The sequence below is a fragment of the Monodelphis domestica genome, chromosome 6, assembly GCF_027887165.1.
Source record: "Monodelphis domestica isolate mMonDom1 chromosome 6, mMonDom1.pri, whole genome shotgun sequence".
Classification (NCBI taxonomy): Eukaryota; Metazoa; Chordata; class Mammalia; order Didelphimorphia; family Didelphidae; genus Monodelphis; species Monodelphis domestica.
The window spans coordinates 127157752-127170901 of record NC_077232.1 but is presented as its reverse complement, the minus strand read 5'-3'; the positions used below and the strand labels follow the sequence as shown (position 1 = coordinate 127170901).

Sequence of the window (13150 nt, the reverse complement as noted above, 5' to 3'; positions counted from 1 at the left end):
ACAGACACCATTCTAGGAGGAAGTCTTTTAACTCTTTGGGTTATTCCTGATACTCCCATTACATTCTCTGAGCCAACAGAATAACATTGTAAATCAGGTGTTCTCTTTAATACAGACCAGGAAGCTCCAGTGTCTAATAGACAATCATAATAGGTGTTACCCACCTTTAAGGTAACATGGGGTTCATTAGTATGGGGGGGGCAGTGGATAGGGACAACGGGTAGTAGGACATCAGGGTCCGGGAAATCAAAGGTTGTATCCTCTGATTCCTGTGCCCCAGCCCCCCCGGACACCATCATTTTGTTTGGGATATTCCTTGGGCACCCCCCTGAAGGGCACCTCTCTGAGGGTCATTAGTACCTCGAGTATTTTTTGGACGAGCTCCATTTCTCATATATTGTTGTTGTTCATTATCATTATAATTTTCTTTAATTGGAACATTGTCATTATTTTCACAATTCCTATTTCTATAATTCTGGTTTCTAAAGTTCTTATTTCTATATTCATTATAGTTATTTCCATAGTCATTATAATTTCTAGAATTCTGGTTTCTATAACCATTATCATCATTTCTATAGTTATTATTTCTAAAGCTATTATTAAACTGTGTATTCCTTCCAATCATCTTAAGAAAGGTTCTACATTCCATCATTTTGTGGCCCTTCTTCTCACAGAAGTGGCAAGTAATGGATTGATAATTGGATTTCTGGAGAGGGGCAATTGTCGTTGGTTCATTATCATGCCCACTTTCTAATTTAGTCATCCTATCTATTAAATATCTCATTTTTTTCTTCATTTCCTCTATGTCATCATTATTTTCTTCCTCCTTTTCCTTGTTTCCCTTTAAAACATATATAGCTGTTTTTCGCAATTCTTCAAGGTCCATATCTGACCATTTTGGGCATTGTGTTCTAAAATAATTCTTAATTGCTTTGCAAGAGTTATTTACAAAGATTCTTCTAACTTGTCTTAAACTACTCTCTTTAGTTAAGTCCCAATCTAAGTATCTGTCCCCAAACTCGATAATTCTATCCATAAATCTGGATGGTGATTCTTCTTCCTTTTGCTTAATTTTTTCCAGTTCCATCCACTTATCTGTACTGTCTGCACATTCCTTCATTGCCGTGAGGATGGCCTCTCTACAACGGTATAGTTGTAGATAATCCTCAGGATTGTTATAGTCCCATTCGGAATCCTGAGATGGCCAATGTGCTGCATTACGCCCCCGGGTTTTGTTGACATGAGCAATTATTTTATTTTTTTCACGTTCACTTAAAAAAACCTGTAGTAAGTTCTCAACGTCCTTGTATGACGGATTATACTGAAAAAATATATCTCCCATCTTTTTTGTTACTAGAAAAGGATCTTGTTCATATGTGGGAATATTTCGTGTAAATTCATTTATTTCTTGGGGAGTAAACGGTATCCTATGTCTTAAAGTCACCACATCCCCATTCCATCCTATTTCAGGTACTTCTCTTAGAGGAAACAGGCCTCTAGTTGAATTTTGTACCTGTGGGTCAGTTTGATAAGGACAGGTTTCTCTAGGAGGACAAGATCTCCCTTGCATTGGAATTTGGTTTTCTGTAGGAGAAGGAACATGAGAAACTAGGATTGCAGGGGAAGGGTTTTGGGGATTAAATTCAGACAAGATTTGCACTACACGAGAGAAGCAGTCTGTTAACTGGGCTATAGGGAAGGTGTTTTCCGGCTGTGATCATATGGTTTTTATTGTGTATATTATCAGCTTGATAGTTCTCTTTCTCATGTTGAACCAGTATAACTTTGCATTCTTGATACAAACCCAACCTGGACATAGTGGGTGTCCCCTCGTTGGGCCCCTCCTCTTTTTTCACTATCCTATTTGATGTGATGGTCTTATCAATTTCCATTGCCTACTAACATCTTGGACTGGATGTGCCATAGACACCTTAAATATTTTATCTAAAACTGAGCTTATTCTCTTTCCCCCCCAAACTTTTCCTATTCCAGTCTTTTCTCTTACTATCAAGTGCTCCACCTTATTCCCAATAACACAAACTTTAAGCCTAGGTGTAATTCCCAACTCCTCACAATGGCTCATTCCCCATATTCAGTCTATTGCCAAAGGTTTTTAGAATTGCCTTTGTAATATGTCTCACCTATGCTCTTTCCTTTCCTCTGGCTTTGGCATCACCAATGCAAGCCCTCATCACCTCATTCCTGTATCCTTGTAGCAGCTTGCTTGACAACCTGCTGTAAGTTTTTCTACATTTCAGTCCATCCTTCACTTTATTGTCAAAGAAATTTTCCTAAAAATTTGTAGTTTTGTCCAAACATGTCACCCTCTTACCCTGTAACTTTCAGTGCCTCCTTATCACCATCAGGATAAAAATTTTTTTTAAACCCTTACCTTCCATCTGGCAGGAGAGTGGTAAGGGCTGGCAATGGGGGTTAAGTGACTTGTATTGAGTCACACAGCTATGAAGTGTTTGAGACCAGATTTGAACTCCGGACCCACTGTCTCCAGGTCTGGCATTCAGTTTCACTGAGCCACTTAGATGCCCCCTAAAATTTTTTTTTTGAGGTGAACATTGAGTCAGGTACCTGAGTTCCCCTAATAAGAGCAAGTTTTATTTAGTGTCTTAAAGTTTGCAATGTACTTCATAAAGGTTATCTCATTTTATCAATTAGTTTGATCTCAGCTCTGTGAAGTAGGGAGTATTATTAATTCCATTTTAGAGTTGAAAAACGGAGACCAAGAGGTGTGAATTGATTTAAGGTCAGTAGGGTAGTAAGTGACTTAGCAAATGGTTTTTAAAGGATAATTTTAGTGTTGTGACCTAAACTCTATTAATTATTGGTTGCCATGGGATATCCCAAATAAGATACCCAAGTCAGCTGGAAATTTATGATGATTTTAATTAATATTAGAGGAAAGAAATTAAGAAGGGAGAGGGAAAAGGTACAGGATTTCTCCTGCCTGGCCTGTGCCAGGAGGAAGATTAGAGGCTTATAGGAAGATAAAGTTTGGAGAGTAAAGGAGGAAGGAATCAGCCTGAACTCCAAGAGGGCTCAGCCAAGATGCCTGAATCTGAATTAGCTCAATGGCAAACTCACCACCAAAACCCAGACAAATAGCTGCCACCATACTAAGATGTTGGAATGCTTAGCATGCTGCCAGCCAGAGCCACATCTCCGGGGAAAAGAGAGCAATGAGAGGAAGTGACGCGAAATATATAGACAATTTTACATCACTTTCCCGCGTCTCATCTGTACCAATGGTAGCTTAAGCTTGACTTAGGACAGCCCAGGGGTCTTTCAGCTGTTTCTGATTTGTCATTTTTCTCTATCAAAGGCCATCCTCCTAAATACTTAATCTGTAAGTATGGTTATAGACATTCCTGTTTTTGTTACACAAGGTAGGGTGGTGTGATGTAAAGTTCCCAATACATCCCTGATTTTGTTAGACTAAGTATCTTCATTGTTACAATCAGGAGATAGCTAACTCCAATCTTCACAGGTTGTCATCCCACCTCTCTAATTTTCATAAGCGAGAAGTATATGTTACATTATTAGAATTTGGGTTCTTTTGTAATTTATTTGAAATAGGATCTTTCATGGGTATGATGGCAGTATTTAATTTAACAAATATAATTGAGTTCTTTGCAATTTCTAGAGATACTCAAAATTTTATTATTAATCATTTGATAGTTTTGATTTTTATTGAAATATGTTCTTTTTACATAATCTTTATTTCCAAATATATTTCTCATTCCCTTACCCATTGGGTTACCTCTTTTAATAAGAGGAAAAATTTAAAAAGTATAAAAAATAGTTCAAACAAGCTAACACTGAAAGTGTATAAAGTGTTTTATACCTCTAGTTTCCATTTTTGCAAAGACAGGAGGAAAGTTCATTTTATCTTTGCTGGGACTGAGCTTAGTCTTAATAATTATATAATATTCCATTTTGATTTTTGTGATTTCCATTTATACTGGTGTCATTGTGTATATTCTTTTGATTCTGTTAATTCTATTCAAGATTGTGTATCTTCTATATTCTCCATAATATTCCATTACATGAATGTACCACATTTTGTTTAGCCAGTCTTATTTAATGGGTATTTACTTTGTATTTATTTGCCTCAGGAAAAAGTGCTGTTAGGAATATTTCAGTGGGTATAGAATTTGAAAGTCAGAAGGCTTGTGTTTTGTTTCTGGCTTTTGTGCAAATTGCTTAATTTCACAGGGCCTCAGTTTCCTAGTTTATAGAATGAAGAGGTTGGGGTAAGGAAATCCCTATTGTTCCTTCCAGCCCTATGTCATATAATTATATAATTTTTATTCTGTGAATTTGTAGATAGCCCATGCTATTCATTAAAGATATGGGTTGAAAATATTGTCTGAGATTTTTTTAGTATTACCTATAGATTTTATTTACCCATATTCTCTCATTAACATGGAAAGCTTAAAGTTGATTTAATGTCTTTAGATTTAGTGATATTTTAGATATACGTTAGTTTTCTTGTATGGTCTAGTCTGTTATGTTAGCTTGGAGAGAAAACAAGCAAGGACTGGTCCAGGAACAGACTAAGTAGAAATGGGGAGACGGTTTTTTCAGTAGAGTGTTTAAAAAGCAAATGAAACAATTAAAAATAAGTATAGCTAAGATGTGATAGTTGAACTTTAAAAAATGACTTTTTTATATGAAATGACTTCTTAGCTTACCATAAAAGAAAGAATATTCTGTAGTTTTGTTCCAGTTTCTACTCAGTCACGTTAGATTGACTTGAGGTAATGCAGTTGTAGATTCAGGTACATGGGTGGTATGATTGATGACTGGTTTTGAAAGTGTGGGAGGAATAGGTCAACACAGGGAAACGATAGGTTTAACTGAAAGTGGTGTGATCAAGCTTTCCAGTGACACCCTAGAAACGTCAGTCAAGGTTACTAGTGAGTAGATAACTGTGTCCCTTTAACTACAGATCAAGGTTATCATTATCTTTTGATTTTGTACACAAAAGAACCAGACAATTTACATTGTGGTCACAAACTTTTCTTTAACATTCATCACAGCTTTAAAAAAAAAAATCATAATCTAGAAATAGAGTTTGTTAGTTTCTGGAATGGTTTTTTTATTTGTATTTTGGTATTTTTCACAATGAATATCAAACCAGAGTGTCTGTGAAATGAGATATGTTGAAGAAATTAACTGTTTTTCTGCACTTTGCATGATTATAGAGTAGGATAATTAAAAATACAAATTTATTCATTGTTACATTAATTATAAAATGATTTGAACATTGTACATCATGAATATGAATTTTTGGCGTTTCTCTAATCTTTGGACTATGTTGGTATATTTGGAGAACAGAAGGTTTCTAGATACTCAAAGATTGTAATATGTAGTAAAAATGTAATTCTCTGTTTTGAAATGCTTTCTTGTAATTTTGAAAGAAGTGGGGAAAAAAATCAGTTTTAAATGGTGATTTGGAATCTGTAGTCTCTTGATAAAATCACTGGCCTGTTTTTAAGAACTTTTGTTTCTGCTCTCTGAAATATTTTATTTCTTTTCATTCCATTTAAAGCTAATCAAATAACATTTAGCTTTTGCTTAGATCTGTTACTTTTGTAACCTTATTTGTATTTATTTATGTAACCTTAACTTCAACATAATTGTTTTATGCAATGAAGCTATGTTTGAGGAACTTAGAATTCTCTAGATATGTGTTTAGTGGGTACTCCTTCCAGTACTTGAGATCCCAACTCATCTATGCCCATCCACCTTGTCATTTTTTTTGGTAAACTCTTAACTTGTCTTAGAATCACTACTTTGTTGGTTCTAAGGCAGAAGAGCAGTAAGGGCTAGACAGTGGGGGTTAAAGGACTTGCCTGGGTTCATACAGCTGGGAAGTGTCTGAAGTCACATTTGAACCCAGGATCTCTTGTCTCTGGGCCTGGCTCTCAATCCACTGAGCCACCCAGTTGCCTTTACCATATTTTCTTTTGTTACTTATGCTTCTGCAGAAGATGTACATTATAGGTTTTGCTTATTAAGATTACTATTTAACTCCAAAGTGAATGTTTTCTAAGTGATTAAATCATGCCTCTATTTTATTTATGGATTTTCAAAGGCTTTAACAGCAGTAATTTCCCATTTTGCAGAAATAGGAAAGAGCTGTTTATAAATAAAATATCTTTATTGCTAAACCATTGATCTTGGTAAGATGTTCCAGTAGATTGGTAGAAATCCAAATACTTGTTGTACTGAGTAAATGTATTTACTTTTTGCTGTTCAATGAAGTGGGAGACCTTGAGTTTTGTTTGGTAAAGATGACCTGTTATGCTATTTCGTCAGGGCCTGTGGTTTTATCCTAACTGGTGTGTTTTTTCTCTCTCTTCATTGGGAATTTAATTGAGCACATAATTGTGTAAGCTGATTAATGGGCTTGGAGATAGATTTTTTCAGAGCTCTTAAAACCTACACTTTTTAATGAAGGGAGTAGGTATAAAGTAGAAAAATATCATTTTATTTTGAAGGCTATTGTAACTTTAGTAATGTGTGGGGGAAACATTATAGTAAAAGGTAGTGATGATGCAAAGCCCTTTTTCCTCCACTAGCAAGCATTATTTTTAATTAAAAAAAATTGAAAATCTTTAATTAATTAATTTAGAATATTTTTCCATGGTTACATGATTCATGTTCTTTCCCTCCTCTCTTCCCACTCCTCTCCTATAGCCAATGAGCAATTCCTCTGTATTTTACATGCGTAAAATCAGATCAAAAAAAAGATCAAGACCTATTTCCATATTATTTTTTTAAAATAATATTTTATTTGATCATTTCTAAGCATTATTCATTAGAGACAAAGATCATTTTCTCCCCCCCCTCCCCCCATAGCCGACACGTGATTCCACTGGGTTTCACATGTGTTCTTGATTCGAACCCATTGCCATGTTGTTAGTATTTGCATTAGAGTGTTCGTTTAGAGTCTCTCCTCTGTCATGTCCCCTCAACCGCTGTAGTCAGGCAGTTGCTTTTCCTCGGTGTTTCTACTCCCACAGTTTGTCCTCTGCTTATGAATAGTGTTTTTTCTCCTAGATCCCTGCAGATTGTTCAGGGACATTACACCGCCACTAATGGAGAAGTCCATTATGTTCGATTATACCACAGTGTATTAGTCTCTGTGTACAATGTTCTCCTGGTTCTGCTCCTCTCGCTCTGCATCACTTCCTGGAGGTTGTTCCAGTCTCCATGGAATTCCTCCACTTTATTATTCCTTTTAGCACAATAGTATTCCATCACCAACATATACCAGAATTTGTTCAGCCATTCCCCAATTGAAGGGCATCCCCTCATTTTCCATTTTTTGGCCACCACAAAGAGTGCAGCTATGAAAATTCTTGTACAAGTCTTTTTCCCCATTATCTCTTTGGGGTACAGACCCAGCAGTGCTATGGCTGGATCAAAGGGCAGACATTCTTTTATCGCCCTTTGGGCATAGTTCCAAATTGCCCTCCAGAATAGTTGGATCAGCTCAAAACTCCACCAGCAATAAATTAATGTCCCGACTTTGCCACATCCCCTCCAGTATTTACTACTTTCCTTTGCTGTCATGTTAGCCAATCTGCTAGGTGTGAGGTGATACCTCAGAGTTGTTTTGATTTGCATCTCTCTGATTATAAGAGATTTAGAACACTTCTTCATGTGCTTATTAATAATTTTTATTTCTTTATCTGAAAACTGCCTATCCATGTCCCTTGCCCATTTATCAATTGGAGAATGGCTTGATTTTTTGCACAATTGATTTAGCTCTTTATAAATTTGAGTCATTAAACCTTTGTCAGAGGTTTCTATGAAGATTTTTTCCCAATTTGTTGTTTCCCTTCTGATTTTAGTTACATTGGTTTTGTTTGTACAAAAGCTTTTTAATTTGATGTAGTCGAAATTATTTATTTTACATTTTGTGATTCTTTCTATATCTTGCTTGGTTTTAAACCTTTCCCCTCCCAAAGGTCTGACATGTATACTATTCTGTGTTTACCCAATTTACTTATGGTTTCCTTCTTTATGTTTAAGTCACTCACCCATTTTGAATTTATCTTGGTGTAGGGTGTGAGGTGTTGATCAATTCCTAGTCTCTCCCACACTGTCTTCCAATTTTCCCAGCAGTTTTTATTGAATAGTGGATTTTTGTCCCAAAAGCTGGGATCTTTGGGTTTATCGTATACTGTCTGGCTGAGGTCGCTTGCCCCCAGTCTATTCCACTGATCCTCCTTTCTGTCTCTTAGCCAGTACCAAATTGTTTTGATGACTGCTGCTTTGTAATATAGTTTTAGGTCTGGGACTGCAAGGCCCCCATCATTCTATTTCCATATTATTGATATTTGCATTAGGGTGATCGTTTAGGGTCTACATCCCCAATCATATCCCCACTGATCCATGTGATCAAGCAGTTGATTTCTTCTGTGTTTCTACCCGCACAGTTCTTTCTCTGGGTGTGGATAGTGTTCTTTCTCATAAGTCCCTTAGAAATGTCATGGATCATGTCATTGCTACGAGTAGAGAAGTCCATTACATTTGATTGTGCCACAGTGAATCTGTCTCTGTGTGTAATGTTCTGGTTCTGTAGAGCACTATAATTTAAAGAAGTAACAATGTTCTTTATAGATTATATATCCTTAGTTATGATTATGGAGCAAAAAGCTTCCTAGAAGTGGGAGAAAATATTCTTTTATATAAACTTAGTGAAGGCAAGCACTATTGTTATATTCTTGTGTTACCTATTTAGAGTATTTATTAGGCTTTTGGATTTTATAAGTGAGCAAAAGGAGTAAATCCTGATATTCTTTGAGACTGTCTCAAGCTCAGCTTGGAATTTTGGAGGTAAAGTGGCTGTTAGAATTCTCAGGTGGATTGGAGGGGGAGGTGTCCAACTGTTGCTGGACTCTCTCTCTCTCTGCTCTCAGCTCTCTGGGCTAAGCAGGTCTGGAAAGCAGCTTTTCCTTAACTCTCTGGCAAATTCCTTGTGAAACCTTTGGGGAATACCAGAGTGGCAGTTTAGAAAGAGAGAAATGACTGGCAGTGGCTGAAGAGTAAAGATTTGATAGCGAGAAGAAAAGATCTTTTTCTCTGATTTCTGTGAGAAAGCAGAGAGAACAGGTTCTGACCTACTCAGGCCATTCCTGCCTCACAACCAGAACCAACTTTTGGCTAGACTGTCACAACTTCAGTTGCATAAATACTATCTGGAGACAGTATTTTTAAGATTCATATATTATTTTATAAGATATAAGAAATAGTCATAGATAGATAGATTTTGGGAAGATAGAGATAAGAAGGAAGGAGCAGGTTCCATTTCCCAGACAGAAGAGGGTCTGTGAGGACCTTGGAAGTTGGGTGTGGGTGGAGTTAGAGACCCCATAGATTTTAGGGAACTCCTTATCCTTGAACCCTGTTATCTTTCATTTCCTTAAAACTTTAAGATATTAAATATAGGCATTTTTATATATCTGAATCTGAGACTTTTTATAGCCAGTCAATAAACAAGGCCCAAGAGTGTTATCAACAGATGATCTCCTGGCCCTTTATCAACAATTAAGAAGAAATTATACAAGTATGGATATAGTTTCAATATTATCCTTATACATCCACAGAGCATAGTACCATGTCATACATAAAAACCAACATTTGATAATTCATTTATCTAAATTTGATTGATTCTTGATAATTAGAAGTGGCTTTTAAAGGAAAATTATAGTTTAAAATAATGTGTGTATTTTTATTTTTCCAATTCTGACCTTAAAGTAAAAAAAACATTCTGTTGTCAAAATAGAACAGAAAGAGTATTTGATATGCAGCTATGATAAATATGTTCAACTTGATCTTTTATTTTTCTTTTTAAAATTTTTGCTTTCTGTCTTTGAATCAATATTGTGTATTGGCTCCAAGGTAGAAGAGCAATAAAGACTGGGAATGGAGGTTAATTGATTTGCCCAGGGTCATTAAGCTAGGAAGTGCCTGAGTCCAGGTTTGAACCCAAGACCTCCTGCCTTTAGGCCTGGCTCTCAGTCCACTGAGCACTCACCTGCCCCAGAACAGTTCTTGCCCTTAAGGAGCTGCTGCTGCTTCTGCTTCTACTCCTTCTCTTCTTCTTTCTCTTTTGTCTTGGAATTGATCCAAGGTAAGGGCTATCCATGAAGTACCTATCAGTTAGCAGCTATTTTTAAAAAATTGTGGGTTGTTTTCTCTATAGTTAACTTTTGTGTTTTTTGGAGAGGGGGAGACCCAGAAAGGAGATGAGAACATAATGCCTTGGCAATGTTCCCTATATGGCTGGTAGTGACGTTGAACAATCTTTTGATACTACTCTCCACTTGATCAGTGGCTAGCAACTTGCAGCAGCATTTTTCCTTTGATTCTTTAGTATTATAAAACTTCAGGGAAATCAGAAGCCATATTTTAATAGAGAAGAGTTTGAGGAGCCATATGTTAGTTTGTTTGGTCATTTGCTCTGCAGAGGCCATACATTTGGCATAACAAGCTTTAAGGACCACTAATGCAAAAAAACCCCAAAACAACCCAAAAACAAACCCATATAAACAAACAATTTGAAGGGGCAGCCAGGTGGCTCAGTGGATTGAGGTCTGAGCCTACAGATGGGAAGTCCTGGGTTCAAATTTGGCTTTAGACACTATTGGTAAATTGATCAAATTTTATCACCTTGTCCTTACCACTCTTCTGCCTTGGACAATACATAGTATTGAGTTCAAGACAGAAGGTAGGTGTTTAAAAAAATTGATTCACTTTTAAAAAATGAGCCATTCCTATGTCCTTAGTGCTTTATGTTTATTGAAGTTCTATTAAAAGGTAATACTTCTCTTTTTCTCAAAATGAGCAATTATCAGTTTCTTGACAGCATGATTTAATGGCAAAAAAATATAAAAACCATTATGAAGTTTGCATTACAAAGAATAGTGATTGGTTGATTTTTCTTTTGATGTCACAATTCTCCTATCTAGAAATGAGTTAGATGAAAATGTCAATGAAATAGAAGGAAACATCTCTTAAATACTCCAGTGGGTAGAATTATCACCTTTTTGTAATGGAACACTGCTCAGGTACTTGGTTCAGTGTTCACCTGGCACAAATTGTTGGAGGGAAAATGACTTTAATTTTGTAAATGAATTAAACTCTTCTTTATATGTTACTTCTTTTTTATAAATTAAACCAGTATAGTGTCTTTTGAATCATTTACATCTTCAAATATTAACCACCTAGCAAGTATACTTAACTCTTATTCAGAAGATTTCCTTTAAATGTTCTTGATTATGAAGGTGTGTATGAAACAAAGTTATACTAAAGAAGTAATTCTTTTTTTTTTTTGAGAATTATTCTAAAGAGAGCAGGATTTTATTGCCTTTCTGATATGTAGAGAGAAAAAACTAGAAAAGACATTGTAAAATTTTTGTGGTATAAGAGCCTACGAAATAATTATTTTTATTCAGAAGTACTTTTTTTAGGGAAGAAGTTGCATTCCAATTGTTAGAAATTTTGTGTACTAGTGAAATAATTTAAAAAGCATAGGAAACAGAATAAGGCATAAAAATGGACTTGGTGTTTAAAAATTTATAATTGAAACAATGCTTCTTTACTGTCAAGACTAATATATTTTATGTACCTTTTTGTATAGGTATGAATAATTATTTGTCGATTTGAATAACACCTTTGTCCTATCAGATGTAACAGTTAAAATTCAACTGTATGATTAAAATTTAGGGGAAACTGAGGCAGGTAGAAATTAGTTTCTCTCTGCAAGGAGTATTAAATTTTTAGAGTTTTATTAAAGGTTGAGAATTTGAGAATATAGAAGTAAGAGAAGCATGTGCTAGGTGGGCCAAGAGGCCCATTTTAATCTCACCTACATCATGAAAGAGCCCTCTTCTTGCAAGTGGAAACAGGAAAAGAGCTTCAGTAGGCGGAGAACTCCTTTAAATAATAATTTGTGATCTCGCCCAGGTGAGAAATTCAGTGGGATTAGAGGGCATTCTGGGAGCTAGCAAGGACTCCTGGGGATTGGAGTCCTGGATTCAAAATCTCCATTTTTACACAGGTCACTTTGAGTTCTTCTTGTCCCCTGTCTATAGCTTAAGGTAGGACGAAGTTTCCAATGATGCACTGTTGGCCAGTTGTATAAACCCTGTCATTTGAATGCTTAATTATCTTTCCATGGTTCTTTTTAGGGAGAATAATCCAATAGAACTGGTAAACATTAGTGTCTAATAATATCCAAATTGATATGTGTGTGTGTGAGATTTTTTCTATTATAACACTTTGTGTGGAGGAAGAAGGGGGATGGAGGAAGAGAAAGAGGGAGAGAGGGAGATGGGAAATAGGACAATTAGGATCTGCGATTTCATCAGTGTATGATAGGGGCATTCAGAGGTTGTGGCTTACCTCAAGTTCACATAACTGAAATATGTCAAAGGCAGAACTTAGACCAAAGTTTAAAGCTTTCTACGTAGTGGTTTTACACTATCTCACTCTTCTTTGGGTGGATAAGGGACTAGACTCCTCTTAGGGGAACTTTTAAGTGCAAATCATCTAGAAAGAACAAGCTGCAGCCAAGCTGTGAAGGACTTTGAATGTTAGAGGAGTATATATATTCTATCCTAGAAACAAACAGTAAGGACCTCTAAAACTTCTTGAGTAGAGGAAAATGAAATGGCCAGGCATACTTTAGCAATATTAATTTGGCAACTGTGTGTAATATTAACTGAAAAGAGAAAGCAGATCTGAACCTGTGAGATAGACATGGTAGACTTCTGTAATAGTTTTAAGTGATGAAGAGTCTGAACTAAGGTGATGGCTATTTCGTAGCAACAGATTGAATATGTATGTGCATTTCTTCCGACCAGAAATATTATTACTAGATGTATACCCCAGAGATAGACCTAGAAATAAAGGGAATACCAAATTGGAACATGGATGGGTAATTTGGGGTATATAAATGTACTACAATACTGTCTTGTGAAGGCTTTTATAAACTTAATGCAGTGGGCAGAATCAGTAGAACTGTTTATATTATTTTGACATATATACATATGTATAACATAATATATAGGTATTGATGAGTGAGAGTGAAGAATTGAAGATGACTTCTAGGATG

General features: G+C 35.9%; 1 protein-coding gene across 5 annotated transcripts in view; it reads left to right on the top strand.

The window, feature by feature from the left end:
• Positions 1–13150, top strand: part of RFC1 (replication factor C subunit 1) — a 168344-nt gene that overhangs the window by 18817 nt on the left and 136377 nt on the right. The window contains exon 1 of one of the 5 annotated variants that reach the window (XM_007496558.3): positions 11009–11102. The exons of the other annotated variants lie outside the window; for them this stretch is intronic. Coding sequence (XP_007496620.1) covers positions 11087–11102 — 16 coding nt within the window. The 5' untranslated portion in view covers positions 11009–11086. Of the gene's footprint in view, positions 1–11008; positions 11103–13150 lie in introns of those variants that run through there. 5 annotated transcript variants of the gene reach the window in all.